Source organism: Micromesistius poutassou, assembly GCF_964030765.1.
Source record: "Micromesistius poutassou genome assembly, chromosome: 14".
Lineage (NCBI taxonomy): Eukaryota > Metazoa > Chordata > Actinopteri > Gadiformes > Gadidae > Micromesistius > Micromesistius poutassou.
In genome coordinates this window covers 13,516,969-13,543,700 of record NC_140284.1, presented here as the reverse complement: position 1 = coordinate 13,543,700, position 26,732 = coordinate 13,516,969, and the positions used below count along the sequence as shown (strand labels likewise).

Here is a 26,732-nt window from a genome sequence, read left to right as displayed (position 1 = left end):
TTATATACAAAATCAAGAATACAATTGGTCACCTCTTCTGCAGATTTACTCTTCAGAGGGTAGGCCTCTGCCCACTTAGTGAAATAATCAACCCTCACACAAATGTATTGATTACCACTCTCTGTTGCACTGAGCCTCATAAGGTCCATTCCCACCAACTCAAAAGGCTCAGATACCTAAAAGGTAGAAGGATAATTACACATTAGTATAGAAAGTAGCTGGTATGTAAGCACATTTCGCTGCATGGGACATTCAGTTGCACAAATAACCTCACCTCTATTGGGTGGTACTCAATCTTTTCCTTGAGACTGGCCTGCTTCTTCTGGCACTGTGGACACTCTGCAACCTGAAGTCAAATATTATTCAAATCAATGTATCTCAGGCCTTTGGGCAAGCAGAAACAATAAGTGAAAGATTATGAGTAGTTTGATTTGACCGATTGTTAATTAGGCCTTCATTTAAATTAAGTAAATAGGGGTAACCTTTCTAACTTACCCATTTGCGAATGTCCGCCTCCATGCCAGGCCAGTAGTATCGGCTGATCACTGCATTGTGGGTCTTTTCCACACTGCAGTGACCACCGATACTGCTACAGTGCATTTCCTCAAATATGAGGTTGGCCTCGGCCGCGGAGCATACGACCTTGGCCAGATGCTCCCGCTCCTTTCTCCTCCTACAAACGTAGTGGAGGGCTCCATCAGGTCAGAAATGGTCGATTTAATGTTAACATTAGCGTTTTTTATTTGATTATTCCCCAAGTCATTTATTTTTCATAACTTTTACTTACCCTGGAGCACGAAGTTGGAGGCTCTTCTTTTTATGACGAACCGCTGTTTTTTATTCAAGCCCTCAGGGTACTTATTGTTGACTTTGAAGTCCATCAGTTCTTGAATAAGTACAGAATCCATCTCTCTATATATCTATCTCTCTATCTCTCTATATATCTATCTCTCTATATATCTATCTCTCTATCTCTCTATCTATTTCTATATCTCTCTCTCTCTATCTATTTCTATATCTATCTATCTCTCTGTCTCTGTCTCTGTCTCTGTCTCTCTCAATACGTGCCTACTCCCACATTATTGTGACATTTGCGCTACCCTTAAATAGGTTCAACCAGCTGTTCGTTGGTTGAACCAACCAATTAAAAACAATTAATTGATTATGTAATTGCCACACTCTGGGCACTTTTTATGTGTCACTCCAATGCAACGCCGCCTTAATGCACGGGCTTACCTGGGCTGAAGCCCCAGGGCCTACGACGATCACGGGCCTATCATAAGGCAGTGAAAAAAAATGTATATATTATTATTAATTTTTTTACTGGCTCATGATAGGCCCCCTGATCTGCGTAGGCCCATCCCTTGGACAACCTGTAGGCCTACGTGTGCTTTGTTGAGATATTGTTGTTTCTTTCTTCTGACAAATGTACTACTTATAAGTCGCTTTGGATAGAAGCATCTGCTAAATGCCCTAAATAGGGCCACTCAGGGGCCACTCCGGAAAGCGCTATATATATACAATCCATTGTTTGTTCCAAAATCCTAGTCTTTCTCTAATTGGGATTTGTGCCATGTATCATGTATCATGCAACCTATCAATGTGTTCGAACAATCTCTACATCTATAACTGACACTGTACATAATGATTGTGTCATATATGCCACTTTTGTGCTCGTATACTTTACTGAAATAACTGAAGTTAGGGGCGTTGTCATCCCTTGAACAACCTGTACATATGCTTTGTTCATCTGAATAAACGTTGTGCCTCAGAGTGATCCTGCCTTGCGTCACATTGATTCTGGAGCTCGCTGCTTTGCTTAGAGACGACGCCACATTAGGCGACCGAATAGATAGCGAAAGAGCGTATAACAGTGTTTTTGGCTGGTTTCAGCAGTGGAGGGAGTAGGGACACACAACATTAGGTTTTGAATAACTGGTGTAATGGCCTCTTCTTTTTGGAAACAAGACAAATACCACGGTCTATAATAACATGGACAGTCGGGTCACAAGTTGATCTGGCTGCTTTTCCAGTTTTCAGGAAGAAGACTAGTTGTGATTTTTAGTACTGCAGCTGCTAGCATCTCCGTGGCTCAACGGTACAATGGAATAGATTCCCAACTTGCAATATTTTTCCCCCACAATGGAATGACTTCGAATCCCGTAATGTTTATATATTTGTAAACATAAATTTTCCATTCATTTTGGCTTAAAACTGTTAAACGTGACACGTTTCCTCCAATTAGACTCCAAATACGAATGAGACGGGAATGTTTTTACCATTTTTATTGAAAACGAATCAAAGAGGCATTCGCAAGGACAGCTACGAGTCTGGTCCCAATTTCCAACAGCTGCCGTAGCCACGACAACAAGCGACACATTCGGCGGATGGTCACCAGTTAACACGGTCACCATTTGAACTGAAACACCGGTACACTGCATATAGGCAGGCTATACGCTGGGCTTATGGCGTTCTGGGTATTCATATAAGGAAGCCTCTACCCTCCTGTCTGGTTTCAGCCATCAGGCAACAATTTCAGAGTGGTGACGAGACCTATCATGGCTTTCAATGGCCTTGTTTGAATGAAAATGAATAAAAACCATATTGGCACAACATGAACAAAATTAAGTATTTTTCAGTTCAAGAATTATGTCATGCTTGTTCTGTTGTGATCGCTCAACTGCCCTTAAAATTTGATAAAATACACAGAACACGTGAATTCCAATAAAAACAGTTTATTGGTTTATCCTAAGTAATGGGAGTAGAATACTGAACAAAGAGACAGGTTGGAAAGTTGGAAAAAAAAAATAATACTAACAACTAAATGATTGGAAAAAAAAAAATAGATAACTTCTAATTAGCTTTGTTGAAGCATGACTGCTGGGCTAGATAGAGGCTGACGGCCTCCTCCTTCAGAATTTGTGTGAATGATTTGGCGATGGGGGCAGGTGCCGAGGCTGACAAATTGGCGCTAACCTCTTGAAGAGCCTTTGGTGAATTTGTGTAGCTCTCCTGAAGGGCCTCCATTAACGACGTTGCATAACCTGCAGACATAATAATAATGATAAAATACTGTATAAAGATCACCGTCACTGATCACAGATGTCTCGTGCACCATGTCAAAATATGATAAAACTGCATGACACTGCTTACCGTATGAGGCCTTCTCTTTGATGGGATGCACTACAAAGGCACCTTTTCTGAAGCGTGGATACCGCATGCAATACTTCTCCATACCATCGCTTCTTCGTGCTGTCTCTTGGTTTGAATTATAGTTGTAATGTATCGCCGATAAGAGAAGCCTACAGAATAACACATTTGAGATCACCTTAGAAACCTGGTGTATGTATGATAAAATAGGGCACTACTATTCCATTGGATAGCACTGACCTGCTATACATGCCAAGGTATGAAAACCCAGTGTGCTTGGGCGCGAAGTGCAGGATGAGGGAGTGGTAGGCTTCAAGGGAGAAAGTCTGGTGTTGTGGAGACAGCTGTTTAACATCCTTAAGTAAGGCAGTCCTTGTGATGATGCTTTCCATTTTTATTGCTGCCACTGAGCCTGCAAAGACCAAGATAGGTAGGCAAGGAGGCAGACAGACACACAGACGGAAGACATTCTATCATATAAACAAGTGCTGTCCACATGACGTGGCTATGGTAGCCTTCCATCTTCAAGACCCCTTCTCACTCTATTTACCACCTTGTATGCTAGACTAATGCTTAATGCCATCTGTAAAACATGGTGGAGGCAGTGTAAGGGCATATATCACATTTATCACAAAGACAGAGAGAGAGAGACAATATTCATCACAAAAGTCAGCGTGTCATAGCACCAAGGTAATCACTCCACCAAACGCATAATGCCACATACTGTACTGTACCTGGTTCCAGCCACTCTTTGTTGCGTTGATCCCCCTCCAGAGGGGCATGAGCGCAACTGGAGAAGGCAGGGGTGTCATGGTCGTGGATGTCCTGAATATGATTGACCAAGCTTCTCCATTTGGCCTCCATCACAGCTGGGTTGCCATCTGGGGTTGAGGCTGCAGTCCAGTAGAGGTGGTTGACTATAGCTGGCCTCCACAACACTAGTTGGTCACATTGTCGGTCTTTCGAGGTTGTGTCCAAGGCCTTCCCCAGACCTGTTTTAGAACAAATCGTATTCATTGAAATGCAATAACAAAAACTGCTTCAAGGTTCCAACAGCAGATACATACTTTTTCCAATGTGCCAGACATCAAAATAATGCTGTGTCCCTTCAGGGCACAGCTCTTCTCTCACCCATTTGGCAATCTAAGGAGTAAAAGCCAAAACTTTTGTGAAGGCTTGCACTGTCTGGCTCTCAGTGCATCAGCAAAGCAGAAACATCCAGCCTCAGTGCAATTCATTAATCTACATTCAACATTTTTATTGTAAATACCTGGCGATGTCTGTCTGTTACGAGAGTTGACAGATGCAGGCCCTGCCTCCTCAGCAAGCTGATGCTGCGCTTAAGCCCCTCAATCTCACACCAAGTGCTGTTGGGGACCTCTGAACTCTGCAACATGGCATAACAGTACAAGTGTAGAGTGCTGGTGGTGTTGAAGAAAGCGTGAAGGAACCGGAGGGTTGCTGGACCAAGCATTATAATACACTGTACACTAGTTAGGAAATATGTAATAAAGCCCTATGCATGGTTGTACTAGTGGAAAAGTGCTATATTAAGATGCTATATTATGATGCAGTCCATTTACCAAATTGCACAGAGTTTTCTTTGTTTCTTTGTCCAATAACATCAGGCTTACCTGGACAAGCTGAACATCCACCACCTTGTTCACTCTGTCCTCTATCAAAGAGTATGAGCCGTACTTGGCACAGTGCCCTGGAGAATCCGACCTGGGGATAATTACAAATTTGAATTATGTTTCAAGTTTTTAATAACCAATGTCTAAAGACAATCCACCATGCCATCTGCAGATGCCAACTAAAGCTGCCCTACATAATAACAAATAACAAAATCTAAATGTGCAACTGGTCTGAGCTCTTACACACAAAAACATTAGGAAAGACAAAGAACAATGAATTAATGACACAAGATTTCAAAAGTTAATTTTTTACACCTTTCCAACATTGCCCTTTTCATCTTGCATATCCCTTAAATAGAACAGAATAAACAAATTCTGCTTTACCTGCAGTCACCAGCAACAACTAGGCCTCCATCCATTGCCCTGAGGTCACTAAAAACATTGGCCTGATCGTTCTGCCAGGCCTGAATGATGACAGGGATGGTGTAAAGGCGCTGATGGCGAAAGTAACTACTGGCACTGATGCACTGCAGGCCAAACAGGGTCAACATTCTTAATGTTTGGGTGGCCAAACATCCAGTAAAATGAATGGCCCCACTTAGTAAGAGGTTGCAGGTCGGCATGTTCCTGTGGAGCATTGGCTGGTTTTGCCAGTAACGGTGGTAGCCACATGATGCACAGACCTAGATATGTAAAAAAAAAAAAAAAAAAAAAAAAAAAAGAGTAATCAACAGTATATCAGGATTCAATATAGAGTAAGTACTGTACATTACTGGTCAAAAGTTTCATGTTTTCAATGAAACACACATGACCAATACAGTATAACACTCAAATATGATGCCATCACAAACCAACAGACTAAAGTCAGCCTGGTACATACATTGTAAATTAACTGGCAAGACAGTCAGAGCTATCAGATTGTAATTAGATATTCTGATTTTCTAATCAGATGGCCTGCTGCATAAACAAAACCGTACCTGCTTGATCTTAACCAAAGTTCCTTCCTGCTGCACAATGCTACTATCCGACCTCTCACAACAGGCCAGACAGATGGCAAAAAGGCCCATCAGCTCCTCTTGACAAACAATGAATTTGTCAATGCCACTACAACAACAAAAAATGAGGGGAGGGTGTCATTCAAACTACCAAAGCTACAGTACACAAAAAAATGAGAATTCAAAATGGTCTATGTTGGTTTTAAATTATCTCTTGTGGTGGGGGTCACACGTGTAAGGTGGCTCCTCTTCAAACAATTCCTCCTCATCCTCCTCATGCATCGGCTCTTCGGGCACCCACGATAAGTCACTGATGACAGAGGCATCATCATCATCTGTCTGTTCAGGACTAGCGAGGGGAGTGGAGGTTTGTGGGCTGAATGACGTCTGTATGCCCACGCTGACCATCTTGGGCTTGCACAGCTGTGGCAGAGGCAGTAAACATAACCAAACATATGACAATCATGGCAAATCTAAGCGGCTATGTTTTGGTGTAGGCTATGTATTAATTTCATCAATGTGTATGGAAATGTCCTTGTCCTTGCATAGATACTGGCAATAGATACTGGCAATGTTTTAGACAGAATATCTACCCCTTAAAATACTCAAGATTTACCGTGAGACCATCGGGGGGGCTTCAAATTACATTGTGTCCCAGTGTCAGAAGTGGAGGAGGACAAGAGCTGATCCCCAGTATCGACACTCTCCATAGTGTCTACACTGTCCACGGTCTCCTGCTGTGAGGCGTCTGTCAACATCTTGCGAAAAAAGGTCAGCGAAATGCAAGGGTGAAGTGGTGAAATAAGAGGTGGGTAAACTATGAATACTTAGATCAGTGATTCGCAACCAGGGGTAATATAAATAAAATTTCATAAGTCCATCAATAAAATGGGACGTGTGTGCTACAACTAGCCTAGTTTCCCAGTGGAAACAATAACCAACGTGATGGGCCGTAGGCTAGCCTACTAAACGCCCTATCCATACTATGGGTCTGTGAAATGCTAATGAAATCAAATGTATTTATTAAGCGCATTTAATACGCTGTGCAATTATTTATTTATGTTTTTGTTATAATGCCCACCGTTTTTATTTTTATGACCACCATTATTATTTTTTTAATGCCGTTTATGAAATAAATATGAACTAATGCCACAATTATTCATGTCTGCGATCATCACAGAGTCCACAAGCAGCAGGTCGCAATCCACGATGGGTCACAATCCATGACAGCAGACCGTCGAATTCTGCGACCCCACTGTAAATGCGGGGAAAATGAGTCAAACCCCAACCAAATCTCTTCAGGTCATTTGTCGTCCTCATATCTGTATGTGCACACAATTATTCACGAAATCGGAAAAATTCATATAAATGTGCAACCTTTTATGCGTGGTTGTTCAAGACACACTGAGGGCAGGATGCCACCATAGGTTTGGAGAGAATTATAGAATATGCTCACTGAAGGCAGGATGCCACCATAGGTTTGTTAACCCTATATACTATATACAACTATATACAACAGTGTACTTCCTCACGGGAAGGGGGGGTGGGGTGGGGTGGTGATGAGGGTTGTGAGGGCCACTGAAACACAGTGTCCATCCCTTACAGGAAGGGGGGGGGGTGGGGTGGGGTGGTGGTGACGGTTGTGAGGGCCGCTGAAACCCAGTGTCCATCCTCACAGGAAGGCGTACAATCATGTCACATGGTTATCAAAATTTTTATTTTTTTTGATGGATTTTTCGTGCATCGACTCATTTAAGCCTGACATGCAAGACAGCTGTAGAAATGATCTCTGTTAGGTCTCCCAACACAACCCTCGTGGTACCACCTTCCGCAGGTGTCACACTGGATCTGAAACACAACAATTCCCCTCAGGATTAATAAAGTAAATCTTGTTTATGTTATCTTAAACTGAGGTCATATTACATGGGACAAAAGTTCAGTGTAAATATCTATGTCAAATCTGTGTCTTCTCCTGTACCAGACAGGTTGGCATAAAGAGCAGAATAAAGAATAAAGATATTGTTGATTTATACCATGGTTTATAATTTTTTTGTTCATTTAATGCATTTATCTATTTAATATCAACTAAGACTGTTTTAACATACACAGTCATGCAAAGACACAGGCAAGGTTTGTATATATGTCAATAAGACATGGGTTTAAGACATAGTTATATTGACATCCATGTTACATGCACAGCTGCTGTTCAGACCCTAATTCACATGAATTTAGGCCGATCTCCCTGGTACTTGTTTACATCATGCCTTCTGCCAACAACCTGAGCCAAGAACTCAGGCTGATCTAAATAAGCAAAAAACTAGAAAACGGTGGTGTTATAACAATAACTTACCCAGTCAGTGGCATCAGGTCTGTCTTGAGACCCTCCTCCTCGCACTTCTTCTCCCTCTCCACAGCAGTGGCACAGCTCACTGAGATCATCTGGTTAAGATATGGTATTGATTACATATTATATTTTCTTCTTATTTCCATGGGAAAATATGCCATGAGTGATATATACTAACTTTCTAGACTTTTTTTATATTCATTTCAATTATGATATTTGAAATCCTCATGGTGTTAATAGAAGTTTGAAAAGAGTTAACATACCAGTCTCATTAAGAAGCATCACAGCAATTTCCCTCCTGTAGTCAACCACTGCCTCTTCGGAGTTTGGGAAAGTAGGAGACTCCTCTGCCAGGACTTTCTCAGCATACTAAAAACATGTTTGAATAAATGAATATTCAAAACATACTGGCCCAGTTTAACTTAATCAAAATTCATCAACTTTATGTCTCTCTGAGAGTTTAAATGTTGAAAAAAGAGACCTTTTCAAAATCTGCTTCATGTTTCCATAAAGAAATATGCAATTCAAAAACTTACTTTGATGGCAAATATTCCACATGAAGTGAAATCCAGTTGCAAGCTATGTGGCACAGTGTTGGCTTTCCACCTGGACACCCTACAGCCCCTCGCTCTCATGAATGCTCTGAAAAGTAGACAAAAAGCAGCAAATTAGCAAATGAGCACAAGGTGTTCACCCATACTCCAATGGTTAAATAACAGCCTTCCGCCTGCCGGGGTCAGGCCATAGAACACAACTGTTACCTTGTGGTCTCCAGACATCTTTTTATTTTGGAGGCATCGTTGCCGGCACAAGGCTCCTCTGTTCTGAGGGGAAGATGACCTAGAGAAATTTGGATAAGCACATTGTGTTACGCCACGTCCCGCTACACGGTCCAACACCCACCTCTAGTGGCTGCTGGGCGTAACTGGTCCTCCTTCCCGCAACCCACCTGTGGGCAATCCCCAATCTACGTTCACTACTTAAGCCGGGGTTCCCCAATCAGCCGGCGCCAGTTCGTTGTTTCCCTAGCCTACTAGCAGTTCGCAACAGTCCAGCCTGTCTACTCGATCCTCGTCCCGCCTGCACCATCGTTCTCCCGGTACCAGACCTCGCCTGCCTGACTACTCGTTCCTCGTCCCGCCTGCACGATCGCCCTCCCGGTACCAGACCCCGCCTGCCTGACTACTCGCCCCGTCTGCACGATCGCCCTCCTGGTTCCAGATCCCCCGCCTGCCTGACTACTCGTCCCTCGCCCCGCCTGCACGATCGCCCTCCCGGTTCCAGACCCCCGCCTGCCTGACTACCCGATCGCTCATCCAATAAATCCCTTTACCTTTTACCCTGTCTCCGCCTCCCTGTGTCCAGCATTTGGGTCCCAGTCTTGTACCGTAACAGTACGAACTGGCCAACATGGACCCAGCTGACGCAGAGGGGTTCAGGGCAATGATCTCCCACCAAGGGACTCTCTTGGGCCAACACGATCAGGCCCTGCAGGAGATCGCCACCGCCCTCCGTGAGCTGACCCTAGCCGTCAACTCTCAGCCCCCCGTCGCCCCGGAACCACCAGCCCCCGCCCCGAGTCCGTCGGCTTCTCCTCGGGAACCGTCCATCCCAGCCCCCCAACGCTACGGAGGGGATCTAGGATCCTGCCGGTCATTCCTTACCCAGTGTTCCCTTGTCTTTGAGATGCAGCCCCAGACCTATCCCACCGAGAGATCAAGGATAGCTTACCTGATCGGTTCGCTGAGTGGCGAGGCTCTCGCGTGGGCCGCGGCGGTGTGGGAACGCGGGTCTGCGGTCTGTCATAACTACGGCGCCTTCACGGAAGACATGCGGAAGGTCTTCGATCATCCTGTCCGGGGCAAGGAGGCCTCCCAACGTCTCCTGCAGCTTCGCCAGGGATCACGCAGCGTCGCCTCCTTTGCAGTCGAGTTCCGGACCCTCGCTGCTGAGAGCGGCTGGAACGAGGAAGCGCTGCAGGGGGTCTTCCAAAACGCGCTCAGTAGCGAGCTGAAGGACCGTTTAACCTCCTGGGAGGAACCCACGAATTTAGACCATCTTATTTCTCTCGCGATTCATATGGACAATCGGTTGCGCGAACGACGCAGAGAGAGAAGCGCCCACTCATTCGCCACGCCCCCTTTCGAGTCACCGGCTGCAACTCAGTCCTCCCTCCCGGTCGCCGTTCCACCTCGCTATGTGCGGTCCTCTTCCCCCGAGCCGATGCAGATCGGACGCACACACCTTACTCCCGAGGAGAGGGAGCGTCGTATCCGATCGGGAGCCTGTTTGTATTGCGGCACTTCAGGTCATCTTAGATCCGGATGTCCCGCCCTCTCGGGAAAAGAACGGGCTCGTCAGTAACCCGAGGGATACTGGCGAGTCGCTCTCGTAATCCCTCAGTCTCCCGTCCCCTCCTCTAGGCCGTCCTTTTGTGGCAAGATCAAACCCTCCCGCTCTCCATTCTCCTGCACTCCGGAGCTGATGATAGTTTCATCGATCAGGAATTGGTTAGGCGTCTGAGGATAAACACCATTCCTCTCGATCCCCCAATCGAGACCCAGGCGTTAGACGGGAGGACCCTCACACGGGTGGAACGCCGCACCGTTCCACTCAACCTGCTCGTTTCGGGGAATCACCATGAAACCATATCCCTCCTGGTGATTTCCAGCCCCTTCTCCCCGGTTGTTCTGGGCTACCCCTGGTTTCGGACTCACAACCCGCAGATCGATTGGGGAACCGGGCGCATCCTGTCATGGAGTACCCATTGCCTGTCCCAGTGCTTGCGGTCCGCTCAGGCCCCTCGGGCGACAGAGCTCGAGTCCGTACCCGAACCTCCTAACTTGTCCTCTGTCCCGGAGGAGTACCACGACCTCGGATCGGTGTTCAGTAAGGCCCATGCCTTGACCTTGCCCCCCCACCGCCCTTATGACTGCGCCATCGACCTCCTCCCCGGAGCCCCCCTTCCTAGCAGCCATCTGTTCAACGTCTCCCGCCCTGAACGAGAGTCTATGGAGGAGTACATCGGGGAATCCCTCGCCGCGGGAATCATCCGCCCTTCATCATCACCTGTTGGAGCGGGTTTCTTCTTCATCAGCAAGAAGGATAAGTCACTTCGCCCCTGCATCGACTACCGTGGTCTGAACGACATCACTGTGAAGAATAAATACCCATTACCACTCATCAGTTCCGCCTTCGTCCCCCTCCATGGAGCCTCAGTTTTCTCCAAATTAGATCTGCGCAATGCATATCATCTAGTCCGCATTCGGGAGGGTGACGAATGGAAGACGGCTTTTAATACCCCTTTGGGCCATTACGAATATCTGGTTATGCCCTTCGGCCTCACCAATGCCCCCGCAGTGTTTCAGTCCTTGGTCAATGATGTCCTCCGGGACATGTTGAACCACACCGTTTTCGTCTATATCGACGATATTTTAATCTTTTCTAAATCCATGGAGGAGCACAGGGTCCATGTCCGACAGGTTCTGCAGAGGCTGTTGGAGAACAGGCTGTATGTCAAGGCGGAGAAGTGCGAGTTTCACGTCCCATCCATTTCCTTCTTGGGGTATATCATCAGCCAGGGCCAGGTAGAAATGGATCCCTCTAAGGTCTCTGCGGTGGCCGAGTGGCCCCCTCCCTCAACCCGCAAGAGATTGCAACAGTTCCTTGGCTTTGCCAATTTTTACCGTCGCTTTATCCGTGGTTACAGCCAAATCGCGGCACCCCTCACGGCCTTGACTTCCACCAAGAGTCCCTTTGCTTGGACGCCGGAGGCGGAGACCGCCTTTCAGGGCCTCAAACAGCGGTTCGTATCCGCTCCCATCCTCACTCAACCTGATCCTTCACTCCAGTTCGTGGTGGAGGCTGACGCCTCGGACACCGGAGTGGGCGCGGTGCTCTCCCAGCGTTCCTCCGCCGACCACAAACTCCATCCTTGCGCCTTCTTCTCTCGAAGGTTGTCCCCGCCGGAGCGCAATTATGATGTAGGCAACCGAGAGCTCTTAGTGGTCAAGCTGGCCTTGGAGGAGTGGCGACATTGGTTGGAGGGCGCGGAGCTTCCTTTTATAGTTTGGACCGATCACCGCAATCTCGCGTACATCCAGTCTGCAAAGAGGCTAAATTCCCGTCAGGCCAGGTGGGCCTTATACTTTGGTCGGTTCAACTTTTCCCTCACCTACCGTCCCGGCTCCCAGAATGTCAAGCCGGATGCTCTGTCCCGCCTGTACTCTCCCGAGGACCCCGGCACTGACCCCGAGACCATTCTGCCACCCACTTGCCTCATTGCCACTCTCACCTGGGAGGTGGAGTCCGCGGTTCGTCTGGCGCAGAGGCAACAGCCGGATCCCGGTCTCGGGCCCCCTAACCGTATGTTCGTTCCTGACGCGGTAAGGTCTAAAGTACTGACCTGGGCGCACTCCTCCCGGCTTACCTGCCACCCAGGTATCACCCGCACCTTGGACTTCATCCGTCGGCGTTTTTGGTGGTCCACCATGGACAAGGACGTCCGCTCGTTTGTTTCGGCGTGTGCAACTTGCGCCCGGAACAAGACCTCGACCCGCCCCCATTCCGGTTTACTACAGCCCTTACCCATCCCTAGCCGCCCCTGGTCACACATTGCCCTTGACTTCGTCACTGGTCTACCCACGTCAGAGGGCAACACCACCATCCTTACCGTGATTGACCGTTTCTCAAAGGCCGCCCACTTCATCGCCCTTCCCAAGCTTCCCACCTCAAGGGAGACCGCCGACCTCCTGGTCAAGCATGTATTCTGCCTGCATGGCATCCCCGCAGACATTGTTTCGGACAGAGGTCCTCAGTTCACCTCACAGGTATGGCGGGCATTTTGCAAGGCTCTTGGCGCCACTTCCAGCCTCTCCTCTGGGTTTCACCCCCAGTCTAACGGGCAATCGGAGCGAGCCAACCAGGAGATGGAGGCGGCACTTCGCTGCATCACCCACGCCAGCCCCACCACTTGGAGCTCTCAGCTGCCCTGGGTTGAATACGCCCATAACACGCTGTTAAGCGCATCCACGGGGTTATCCCCATTCATGGCCTCCTTGGGTTACCAACCTCCTCTGTTCCCTGATCTGGAGGAAGAGATTGCAGTCCCTTCGGTCCAGACCCATCTGCGCAGATGCCGGCGCATCTGGAAACGGACACGCACTGCACTACTCCAGGCATCCTCTCGCTCCCAACTTCAGGCTAATAAGCGGCGTCGACCAGCACCCGAGTACGCCCCCGGGCAAGGGGTTTGGTTGCGGGCTAAGGATCTTCCCTTGAAGGGGATTCCTCCCAAACTCTCCCCACGCTTCATCGGCCCCTACACCATCTCCAAGGTGGTCAATCCCTCTGCGGTTCGCCTGAACCTCTCCCCTGCACTCCGCCGCATCCACCCCACCTTCCATGTCTCTCAGATCAAGCCAGTCTCTACCAGTCCGTTGTCCCCCCCCATCCCACCTCCACCTCCGCCAAGGGTGATTGATAATCATCCAGCCTGGACGGTCCGTCGACTCCTGGATGTGCGGCGCCGTGGGCGGGGTCACCAGTACCTCGTCGATTGGGAGGGGTACGGTCCTGAGGAGCGCTCCTGGGTTCCCCGGAACCGGATCTTGGACCCATCACTTATCCAGGACTTTCTTCAAGATCACCCGGCGGTGCTAGGGCGTCCGCCAAGAGGCGTCCGTCGAGGGGGGGGTACTGTTACGCCACGTCCCGCTACACGGTCCAACACCCACCTCTAGTGGCTGCTGGGCGTAACTGGTCCTCCTTCCCGCAACCCACCTGTGGGCAATCCCCAATCTACGTTCACTACTTAAGCCGGGGTTCCCCAATCAGCCGGCGCCAGTTCGTTGTTTCCCTAGCCTACTAGCAGTTCGCAACAGTCCAGCCTGTCTACTCGATCCTCGTCCCGCCTGCACCATCGTTCTCCCGGTACCAGACCTCGCCTGCCTGACTACTCGTTCCTCGTCCCGCCTGCACCATCGTTCTCCCGGTACCAGACCCCGCCTGCCTGACTACTCGTCCCTCGCCCCGCCTGCACGATCGCCCTCCCGGTACCAGACCCCGCCTGCCTGACTACTCATCCCTCGCCCCGCCTGCACGATCGCCCTCCCGGTACCAGACCCCGCCTGCCTGACTACTCGCCCCGTCTGCACGATCGCCCTCCTGGTTCCAGATCCCCCGCCTGCCTGACTACTCGTCCCTCGCCCCGCCTGCACGATCGCCCTCCCGGTTCCAGACCCCCGCCTGCCTGACTACCCGATCGCTCATCCAATAAATCCCTTTACCTTTTACCCTGTCTCCGCCTCCCTGTGTCCAGCATTTGGGTCCCAGTCTTGTACCGTAACACATTGTGCATGTGTCACATTCACATATCCTAATAAAATCATGGATGTGCCTTGGAAATTAAAATATGAATACATAGGGTAAGATAATGTTTAACTTACTGTGAGTATCCAATGATTTGGCTCATTCACTACCCCCAGAATGACTCCATACAATGATGGATTACACTTCTAAAATAACACAATAATATATAAATAATAACACACAATTCACTGTTAAAAAAAAACACAATAATATATAAATAATAACACAATTCACTGTTAAAAAAAACCTGTGCCTACCCTTAGAATTGCAGTCTTCCCGTTCCAAATTTGTGTCATAGGATATGTATCAATGCAAAGTGCCTTTTTGCCCCCTTGGCAATTATGCTTTTGGACCATTCTCTGCAGGGTGGCATTGATCACCTGGGGAAAGCAAATCCATTTGAAAATGAAGTCAGTTAACTTATGAGCATTTGGAGATTTCCTTGTTATATGAGTTAACTAAAGGAGAATAAAATACTGAAGCTTACCTCACTCTCGAGTTCCTGACCCGGAGTTGTCCTACAGATGTCCCAATAGAACAACTTGTATGGTCCGATTCTGGACAGCAGAACATGAACATTTTTGCCGTCCCAAGCCTCTGTAACATCTTACATGAAAAAAAGTTATTAAAAAAAATGTTATTCAATCGATTCAATATCTTCTCTCCTGAACAGCTGTTTTGTTTGAGTTACCTGAACTTTTAAGGTTGAACATTTACATCAAAATGTACAATATCAGACTGAGCTTCATAGCGTTACATACATTTCTCTGAAGTGGAGGTGGCAGGTGGAGTGGAGGTGGCAGCAGGTGGAGTGGAGGTGGCAGGTGGAGTGGAGGTGGCAGCAGGTGGAGTGGAGGTGGCAGGTGGAGTGGAGGTGGCAGCAGGTGGAGTGGAGGTGGCAGGTGGAGTGTAGGTGGCAGGTGGTGCGGAGGTGGCAGGTAGAGTGGAGGTGGCAGCAGGTGGAGTGGAGGTGGCAGGTGGTGCGGAGGTGGCAGGTAGAGTGCGGTGGCAGCAGGTGGAGTGGAGGTGGCAGGTGGAGTGTAGGTGGCAGGTGGTGCGGAGGTGGCAGCAGGTGGAGTGGAGGTGGCAGCAGGTGGAGTGGAGGTGGCATCAGGTGGAGTGGAGGTGGCAGCAGGTGGAGTGGAGGTGGCATCAGGTGGTGCGGAGGTGGCAGGTGGAGTGGAGGCGGCAGGTGGTGCGGAGGTGGCAGGTGGAGTGGAGGTGGCAGCAGGTGGAGTGGAGGTAATAGAAGAGACTGGGGGAATTCTCAACCTCCGAGGAATTCTTGGGGTTGGGGTAGTGTGCAGCTTCAGGTGATCAGTGTTGACCTTGTGGATAGATTTTCCTGAACTATCCACAAGGTCAACACTTTTTTCTTCAATGTTCACCACTGTGAACGGCCCAAGAAACTCAGGATCGAGCTTTCCTCCTTTCCGCTGCAGGCTACGGACATTCTTCCTCCACACCATGTCCCCCACCTTAAAGCTCTTTCTCTTTTGCAAGGATTGCAGTCTACCTCTGGTTCTCTCCTGAACCTTCTCCACATTTTGCTGGACAATTTTGTCCTGTCGCTCGATGTCCATTGCCACCTCCTCTTCATTAAACTGTTCCTCAAAGGACCCATCGACCTGTAAAAAACAAAATTGGTCATTTAATTTGATTACAGTTCATAACTATGTAACGTCATTCAATAATTGTTCAAAATATTTTTTTGAAGAACAAGAGAATATATATAAACATTCCAACTAACCTCATAGTTGTCCTGCACCTGAGATGGATACCTTGCTTCCCTCCCAAACATCAGGAAAAATGGAGAGAAGCGGGTTGTGAGCTGCTTTTTGGTGCGCAAACCAAACATGACAGCGTCCAGGTATCCATCCCATGTGTTGGGTTTTTCTTTTGCGAGCTTCCCCAGAGCTCTAGACAGTTAAAAAAAGTTTAATGTTACCCTTTTATTTGAGTATGTTAAATGCTGTTTCTTCGATTTTTAACAAGGTAATTTTGTCAATTGAACTAGTTGTAAAATACATCTCTTAACCTCTGTATTGTGCCATTTAATCTCTCCACCAACCCATTAGTCTGGGGGTGGTATGGGGAACAGAGACTCCTCCTTATCCCCAAAATTTGGCACACTTCTGTGTTGATCTGTATGAATGGTGCAGAGAACAAATTAACCCCACTGTAACATTGAATAAATAAAACATAGTCATTTGAAAGTTAAAATGTTTGCTAAAATAGCGATAAAAATACATACTTGGTAGACAAATTCTCTTCCTTGGTCAGTGAGTATTCTTTGTGGCACCTCAAATTGATAAACAAATTTCAGAATACACTGTGTGACCTCGGCTGCAGATTTTGATTTGATGGCATAGGCCTGTGACCATCGAGTAAAGTAGTCCACCATTACACAGATGTACTGATTTCCCTGATTAGTCATCACAAGTTTGCCAACCAGGTCCATGCCTATTAGTTCGAAAGGAACTTTGGTCTGTTTGAAAACAAAGAGAGAAAGACAGAGAAAGAGGTAATTGCTGTGTTATTCACACATGAAATATGTTGAAAATATGATGAATGTTCCTCCCATCTATAGGAACATGGATTAAAAGACACAAAAATGAAATGTTTACCTTTATTGGTTTATACTCTGTGCCAAGCTTGAGGTCATGTCGATTTTGCTGACACACAATGCATTGTGATACCTATGGAAGATATTTTCATGTGATTTGCCGTTTTTTGTGCTGAATAAAGTAGAAAATTATTAAATATGAAAGCAAAAACAAACCCAATTATCAATGTCGGTGGACATGCCAGGCCAGTAGAACCTTTGTGAAATCACTGTCCTGGTACGAATTTGGCCGCAGTGTGCGCCAATGTCGCTGCAGTGAAATTCTTTAAATATGGCGTCGGCCTCAGCTGCCCCACAGACCACTTTCACCTTTTCCTCCTTGTCCGAGCCCCTATGTCTGACATAAAACAATTTGTCATCTAGATGATAGGATAGCAATTATTGAGTACCCTTTAAACCTGGTTTAATTCGGCCTACAGGCCTCACATGAATTGCAATGCATAACTGCATAATTTATTGATAAATAATTTATTGCTATAATATATTAAATATCTAGTTTGAGCCTACCATTGATCACGTAGTTTAAGGCTTGTCGTCGTATTGTCCAGCGCTGTTTTTTGTCAGTTTCATTGGGAAACTCTCCATTGATCAGAAACTCCCTCAATTCCTCAAACATTTGTTGCTCCATAATATAGCCTATATTCTACAAATAATGCACTCTTGAAACTGCTGCTCAAAAAGTGTAGGCCTACGTTAACTTTCTGTTGTCAATCTGTTTATGTTACAGAATTCAATCAGGAACCAATCAGGAACATCCAACGTCATAGGCGTTGATTGGGGATGCCACCAGTTCGTCAAGATTCATTTTGTACCCACTTTTGTAAAAAAAAAAAAATACTCAAGTTGAATTATTATTTATTTTATTTTATTATTACACGGCTCTTCTCAATGCTGTAGACTGCTCCATTCACTTGCATGGGCCTTCCCAACGTTCAGCTTCTTCTTTCCCCGCATTTACAGTGGGGTCTGTAACATTCTGTAATATTTCAGCCATAATACACAATAATACTAATAGTTAAGAAGTGATATTCTCTCACAGCCACAAGGGAGCAGCACCGAGCACATATGGAAGGGCTGCAACGTCAGGGGGCGGGCTTTTAAATCCACAGAACACGCCCACCCCTACCTGCCTATTTAAATTCAGACTCCGCTATCAGACCCCAGAATCTCTTGGGCGGCGTATCGTGGATGCAAAGCTTAGAGACGCTCCGCGCGTGTTATACACATTCCTCTCCTTTTGTTTCATAGACGATAGACAATAGACCAAAACCTTAACTAAATAAAGTGAGTTAAAAGCGATCCTGTCTCGGCGGCCTTTCCTGGATTTAATAGAACATAGCAGGTCGCAGAATTCGATGGTCTGCTGTCATGGATTGTGACCCATCGTAGATTGCGACCTGCTGCTTGTGGGCTCTGTGATGATCGCAGACATGAATAATTGTGTGCACATACAGATATGAGGACGACAAATGACCTGAAGAGATTTGGTTGGGGTTTGACTCATTTTCCCCGCATTTACAGTGGGGTCGCAGAATTCGACGGTCTGCTGTCATGGATTGTGACCCATCGTGGATTGCAACCTGCTGCTTGTGGGCTCTGTGATGATCGCAGACATGAATAATTGTGTGCACATACAGATATGAGGACGACAAATGACCTGAAGAGATTTGGTTGGGGTTTGACTCATTTTCCCCGCATTTACAGTGGGGTCGCAGAATTCGACGGTCTGCTGTCGTGGATTGTGACCCATCGTGGATTGCGACCTGCTGCTTGTGGGCTCTGTGATGATCGCAGACATGAATAATTGTGTGCACATACAGATATGAGGACGACAAATGACCTGAAGAGATTTGGTTGGGGTTTGACTCATTTTCCCCGCATTTACAGTGGGGTCGCAGAATTCGACGGTCTGCTGTCATGGATTGTGACCCATCGTGGATTGTGACCTGCTGCTTGTGGACTCTGTGATGATCGCAGACATGAATAATTTTGGCATTAGTTCATATTTATTTCATAAACGGCATTAAAAAAATAATAACGGTGGTCATAAAAATAAAAACGGTGGGCATTATAACAAAAACATAAATAAATAATTGCACAGCGTATTAAATGCGCTTAATAAATACATTTGATTTCATTAGCATTTCACAGACCCATAGTATGGATATGGCGTTTAGTAGGCTAGCCTACAGCCCATCACCGTTGCTTCTTTCCCCATAAGACGCTACAGTCAGTAAGACGCTATCAAGAAAGAAAGTATTGCCCGGTGTCACAAAACGAACATACCCATTCCGAGTGATCGATGACGATACCCTTTAAGCTCGTGCATGTTTCCGCACGTGAACGACTTCATGCCTGTCTACGCTTCAAACTCGTGCATGTTGCAGAAAATGTGCAACAGCGCCCCCTGGGGTCACATATTTCGGTGGGTCGCAGAATTCGGTGTAACACCGGCACTACTTTTTTAAAAAGTTGCCGGTTCGCAGCCGTGTCTCAGAACACTTGCACAGCCATTCAGTTTATGATGTTTATTCATTAATTGCACCGCGGCCGAACTGACGTGGATATTCTCTGATATTATGTAATCATAAGCACCGCGGAAACCACTGCTGTCAAAAGACGCTGATCCATTTTCACTGTTGACGCGAGTTGCTCTACTTCTACCTCCACGGCACTGCAGCGGGCAATTATCGGACAAGATTGTCCTATAGTGTGTGATGTTCCGTCTTGTGTTCGAATCTCATGTATTTGTATTTACGATCGGAGAGCAACAAATTGGCTGAGATTCTCTTTATGTGTGTGGTGTACATCCGACTCAACTCTTGTAGTGTGGGGCAGCCTTCAGTGCGTTGTCCATTTAGGGAACCTGACAAACTGTAACCCACTGTTCTTATGGTTTCCTCGACGATCGTGTGAGGCATTGAAGCAGTTTTAACGCAGCAGTTATTTCCAGGCATTGTTGAAACAGTACAGAATTGCAACAACCTCCTCTGCTAGCAGCTACCGTGTCAACAATAATGCAAAGCTCAGCTGCACTCGGAGGAGCGTACCTTCCAACATGGCGGGAAGGGGGGGGGGGCTCTGTGCCGTGACGACAACTCCTCATTCTCAATAGAGAAGTGGATAAACTCTGTTTCTGAAATTTCAGAGGTGGGTAAACTGCGTTTACTTACATTTAGCCTCCACTACAGCCCTGGCGACACGGTCACGGTCAAATATATGTGAAAGAGAACCGTAGCAGTCTTACACAAAACGCAAACACACTGTTGTGAAAGCCGCTTGATGATGACCACCACTGATCCAAACACTAGCCATGAAGCTTTCATGACGATATGGACATTTACTTCAGGGCAATTTTGTTTTGGCTCATATTCGTGAATCATGAAATATGCTCTTCTGCTCATGCTTGTAGTGGAGGCTGTGTCAAAGTGAACACGGTATGCAAAATACACACAGAGCTAGCTAACGCGCAGCTTGTAAACATTATAGCATGATGCTTACCGTGGCAATCTCTCGCTTGCGGCAGACGATGTCTCTCGACCTCGGGACAGGGCAGGCAGAGAGGTTTGCATGCACAGACGGCACGGCGGTAGGAATTAACTTCGCCATCCTCTCACTCTTTAGACCAAGTGAGACCATCTTGGCATCCCCTGAGTGGTAATCCTCTTTGAAATGCGCGCTGCATATTCTCGAGTACGCAGTAACAGAGCTAGCTGAAAAATCTGCCCGCCTAACCTTGACAAATTGCACCCAGCTTCGGAAGATCCCTTTGTCCTTGGGGAAGCAATAGAGCCTATGTCCAGTCTTGCTGGAGTTCTTGCACCCGCCACAAACACAGTAGTAAACCATTTTATCTATATATCTACTATCTCTCTCTATCTATCTATCAGCTATCTATGTTATGCTATGCTATCTCTCACTATCTATCTATGCTATGTTATGCTATGCTATCTCTCACTATCTATCTATCTATCTATCTAGGCTATCTCTATCTATATATTTACTTATATAATCTGACACTGTCACTCTCTCACTAGCTGCTACTCGTCTCTCTCAAAGATATCAAGGCGGGCTTTCGGCTGTCGTCCCAAAGCGGAGTACCTCATGTTACGTCATGCAATGCATTGTGGGAGAAATAAGAATCATCGCTAACCGGTTGCTAACCGCTAAAATATCACCTACTTTTCCTTATTATATTTCTTTTTTGTGATACCCTAAAAAGGTGAGTCTAAAGGATTTCACAGAATAGAGTCATTTGTGATGCAGACAGTCTTGGAACTTTATGGAACTCAATTTGAATATGAATTATGAAACATTTCAGTCAAGGTGCACCATATAATACTTATTTAACTTGAGCTTTTATTTTAAGTTATATACACATATATATGTAAACCAGATTAGCCTGACCCAAATATTACTTTAATTCAAATAATTAAGTAATATTTTTGAGGGCTTGAAATTACAACCATTTTAGTCACATATGTGCCCAAAATGTAATGTGCGACTTCAAAATATTTGGGAGCAAACAATTATTGTGTTCTGAGCAAAAGTCATGTCATTAGCTTCTATGTTAATCAGTTATCAATTCAATTCATTGTGTATCTTGAAGGGTCAGGCAGAAGGAGATGCTGAGGGAGAAAAAGATCAACAGGCAAGGTCAAGTCAGAGAGAGCAAGGGAATCCAGAGGCAGAGGAAGATCAAGTTATTACAGAGAGAGAAGTAGAGCAAACAGACCAAGAGAGGGAAAATGATGCAGCAGCTTCAGCAACTCACTCCACTACAGGGTTTGATTTAGGTGCTAAAGACACAGGGCCCAGACAGGTAAAGCTGAAGAGCTACCTACAAGATAGTTTTGGTACGCAGAAATGAGAATTTCACCACAGCTGGTTTGAAAAGCACAACTGGTTAGAATATTCAGTCAACCAGAATACAGCTTTCTGCTTCCCATGTAGAGTGTTTGGCAAACATATCAAACATGATAGTTTGGTCAGTAGTGGTTGCAAGAACTGGAAGAAAGCTTTAGTCATCTTTGGCAAGCATGAGATGGCACAAACACATAAGGACAGTGTTGTTGCATGGAAAAGCTACCAGGCAACTAGCAAACAGGGAAACGTTGCACAGATGATAGCATCTGCAAATGTGAGTGAGATAGTAGAGAGAAGAGAGTATCTCAAGCGTATCGTTGCAGTCACTTTTATGTTAGGGAGACAGGGACTCCCTTTTCGTGGCCATGATGAAGGTAGAGACAGCACAAGCTGGAGCTTTTGAAGGAATTTGATCCTTTTCTTCAAAAACATAATCCCCCATCAAATGCTCAGTATATCTCACCAACATCCCAGAATGAGATGATTGACTGTTGTGCCCAGGAAGTTACTAGTGTCATTGTGTCTGAAATGACAAAGTCCAAAATCTATGCCATCATGGCAGATGAGGCAAGGGATGAAAAATCAGAGCAGTTAGCTGTTTGTGTCAGGTATGTGTCAGAGGGGGATGTGAAAGAACGTTTCCTAGCACTTGCAGAGATAAAATCATTTGATGCCAAGTCCATTGCAAATGAGCTGCAGCAGCAGATCCAAAACAATGGTCTTGCAGAGCTTAAGTGTGTAGCACAAACCTATGATGGTGCAGCCGTCATGAGTGGGTCCACTGGAGGTGTACAAGCACATTTTAGAAGGTTCCATCCTGAAGCTATTTATGTGCATTGTTATGCTCATGAACTTAACCTGGTGTTGTGCCATACTTGCAAGGCCATCCCAGAGGCTGTGGAGCTTTTCAGCTTGTTGGAGTGTGTGTACTCTTTCTTCAGCACCTCCCTTGTGAATCATCATAAGTTCATGGAGGCTTAGACAAGGCTTGGGTTGACAACAACTGAGCTTGTGCAACTTTCAAACACTCGCTGGGCATGTCAGTTGCGATCGATCAATGCAGTTCTTGAGACATTGCCTGCCATTTTGGAGTGCCTTTCTGCCATTCGCTCCCCCATAGCTGTTGGTCTCAGAGCAAAGCTCTATAAGTTCTCAGCAGTCTACGCACTACTGATGTTTCAGTCACTTCTGTCTGTAACCGAAGGACTCCACAAGCTCCTTCAGAAAAAGACTTTAGACCTGGCAGAAGCTTTGATCTGCAAACAAGCAGTGTGTGACACACTTAAGGGCAAACGCACAGATGCATTTGCCAAGGAGCTATATGAGAGAACCAAAGCCCTGTGCCACACCCACAGTATCCCAGAACCAGGTGCCAAGACAAGGCATAAACAGAGGAGAATGGAGGATTTTGTGCTGGAGGCAACTGCAGGTTCACACACTGAACTGAACAACTCAGACACATTGAAAAGAGAGTTATTCTTCCCTTGTGTGGATAGGATGGTTGGCAAGCTTGAGCAAAGATTTTGCAGTGTAGATGCAGGGCTACTAAAAGGCATCCAGGCATGCAGTCCTAAATGTGAAACCTTCTTGTGTGAATCACACTTGAATGAACTTGCAACACTACAGCATTGACCTGAAAACAGAGGAGGTTCTGGTGGCCAGAAACTTTCTTGCCCGGAAAACAGAGGCTGGATGTTCACCTGAAGATATCTTGTCTGTGCACAACCTTCTTGATTCAGACATGTTTCCCTCTCTGAAGGCAACCATCCAAGTTGCCCTAACAGTGCCTGTAAGCAGCTGCTCATGTGAAAGGTCCTTTAGTGCACTGCGTCGGCTGCACTCCTGGCTGCGTCAAACAATGGGTCAGAAAAGACTTCACAGTCTTGCAGTCATGTCAATTGAAAAAGTAGAGCTTCAGCATCTGAGTCACAACAGAGTGATAGACCGATTTGCCACCCTTAAAAACAGACAGCATTCTTTGATGCTTCCACCAAGTAACTTGCAATTGTAGCCATTTTTTTCTTGTTAATGCTGTAAACATACTGCTACTTTGCAAACCTTTGTTTATTGTTCTACTGTATTAAAAAAAAACAGACTGATAATAAATACTAATAAATAACTACTAGTAACTAATAAATCATTTCTCAGTCTTTGCTAGCTGTTTGTGAAACATCCTGTGCATCTCCTTGGGGCTAAGCTACCCCTGTCCTTAAAACCTAGTGACGCCTCTGAACTCTATGTACATGTCCATTGTATGATATGCTGTTCGTTTAGCCTAGTTTTTATCTTATAAATATTTGAATATTGTCTGGGTATAGGCCTACCTGAACCACACTTCCCATAGAAAAAGTACACCGTGTTAGTTGGTGTTACAACCCGCTGCGTTGATTGGATTGAGCGTGGTAAAGTTGGTTTTATATTGGACGTTGGATGTTCAAAAATTCTATTTAGCACTGGCTACGAGGGACGAATTTGTGTCAAACCAACTTTGATGTGTTAATACAAGGCCTGCCTACATAACACAAAGCTTATTTTGTAAAAAAACAAAAAACAAAAAAACATCTTTTGAGTTTATAAAATTTTTAATGTTGATAAAGGCTTTAAATCTATTATGCGGCTTAACCTTTTGACTTACCCATGTCAAAACACATCGGGTGAACTCTGCCCTACATTTAACACAAGCTTCTTTTCTCCAAAAAACACCCTTTGATTTTATACTTTTTTTAATGTTAAAAAATGCTATAAATCTATTATGCGGCTTCACCTTTTCACCTACCCATGTCAAAACATACATGTGAACTATATACTATATAAGTTTGCATACAAAAGATTTAGGCAGGCTATACTTGATTTATGTGTACTTTTTACACACACTAAGTAGGGCTGGGCGATTTTTTCGATTTAATTGATTAATTTGCATTTTTACTTTCCTACGGTTTGTGAAATGGTTGAACCGCAAAATCGTGATTTAAAAACAGTTCTAGACTCTGATTATTTGTTTTGCTTTAAGGGACTCCGTAGTAGCCTATTCTCTCACTTTCCAGAACGCGCGCAAAACTCTGCCACATAGCCTACAATCACATTCACCGCGCTCCGACAGACTACAGACTAACATAAAAATGTCCACGCACACAAATGAAGAAGAACTCATTCCTAAAAAAGGCGGTGTTACTTCAGTTGTATGGAAGTGGTTTGGTACAAGCGGTCAGACATAGAACAAACAACTGTTCTGTGTAGTCTGGTGGCTTGTTACGTCACTCTGAGAGATGCGCATGGACATGTTTTGTAGTGAGCCTACAACCTATTTGTGAAAGCAAAAAAAACAAGCTCACTGATATAATGAGGCTGGGTTATTTGAAACAATGAATTAAGTTATCATGTGTGAGAGGTCATTACTCCTCCTGAATGTGCTTCCTATTTATGTCTAGTGTACCCCTACTGTCCACAAGCACCCCCCACCTCCCCATATGGATATGGAGAATTGTTGCCTCGTCCCAGTGGTGGTGGTGTCCAGGGCCGGCCCAAGCCTTTTGGGGGCCCTAAGCAGAATTAGTTTCAGAATTAGTTTCCCCCCCCCCCCTCCCACCACCACAGAGTCGTATGTGCTTGATGGGCAAAGAAGCATAAAGACCCCCCTCCTCCAATTTGTGCAAAAGTGGGTGGAAATGGGGGAGTGGGGCGGGTCTGGGGGTCCTCCCCCAGAAAATTTTGAATTTGGTAGATGTGATTTCCTGTATTCTGGTGCATCTTGGGGATGGCCAGCTGGAGATGAGCAATACCTTAATTTAACTAAGTCTATTTTAAAGGCCTAGCCTATATTTTGGTCCATATTTGTCCCCATTTGTCCATTTCTAATGAAGGTTATCCTTGTCTCTTATACACTTGTGTTTATTGAGAAAGTTATGATTGCTCGTGTGGACTTTAATCCAATGTCGCATACATTCGTTCCAGTTTTACACATCCTGTGTGTTCACTGGCAACCAGAGCTTCTTCGTTGCTTTGTGAAGCAGATTAGATGCTCTGTTCATTGTTATGCCTGCCAGCGGTTCCTCTTACTGCCTCTCATTGGGAGTGGATGTAAGAGGGGCCTTGCTGCTCGCCAAAGTTGGCAGCTTGGGTTTTTTCCTAGCTCCACCCCCAGTGGCAGCGGACGTAGGAGAAGCCTTGTTGCTCTGCATCGCCCGGTTCTCATAGATTATATGAAATACACGTTGAGTCAGAAATTACAGACTCCCTTTATTCTCTTGATCCTCGCTTTGCGTGCTCTTGGGAGGATTTTGAGTTCTTGAGTTTGATGTGCCCTGTGACTTAGGTCTTGTGACTGGGGTCCAGCAGGAGTACATTGATTGGGCTCCGCTCGCAGCTTCACCTTAGCCCATAAGGCGAAGCCTAGACGGCGTAGCATACATGAAATAGAACGATAGTTATGTTATTATAACTCTAGTTCTATGATTGTAGGTGTAGCCGTCTAGTTTCCCACCTGCTGTTCCCTCCAATTGCTGAAAGAATAGCGTGGAGGACGAACACTGCTTTGCGCCGCGTTATATACACGGTGCCGTGGGGAATGTGGGCGGTGCCCACGTTTATTGGTGCATAGCTGAAATTTTCAGTGTGTGCGAGCACGCGCACGGGACAAGCCCATAAGGCGAAGCCTAGACAGCTACGCCTACAATCATAGAACTAGTTATAATAGCATAACTATCATTTGAATCCAGACTTCAGCCCGGGGTAGAGGGATTTGGTTGAGT

The 26,732-nt window shown here is 46.0% G+C and overlaps 1 protein-coding gene and 1 pseudogene across 2 annotated transcripts; one reads left to right on the top strand and one right to left on the bottom strand.

Moving 5' to 3' along the window:
* Positions 1-2,853: 2,853 nt before the first annotated feature.
* On the bottom strand, positions 2,854-20,967 carry LOC311358211 (annotated as a pseudogene). Its single transcript has 12 exons — positions 20,620-20,967; positions 6,385-6,537; positions 5,994-6,202; positions 5,762-5,888; positions 5,169-5,467; positions 4,785-4,875; positions 4,421-4,537; positions 4,218-4,293; positions 3,885-4,142; positions 3,391-3,562; positions 3,154-3,302; positions 2,854-3,044 (listed from the first exon to the last, which is right to left on the bottom strand). The product of its transcript is annotated as an uncharacterized misc_RNA (transcript).
* A 1,273-nt stretch (positions 20,968-22,240) lies between these two features.
* Positions 22,241-22,965, top strand: LOC311358210 (zinc finger MYM-type protein 1; the record flags this gene model as incomplete). Its single annotated transcript, XM_084478219.1, is given in 2 exon segments — positions 22,241-22,361; positions 22,364-22,965. Coding segments are annotated over 2 exon segments (723 nt in total).
* Positions 22,966-26,732: the final 3,767 nt, after the last annotated feature.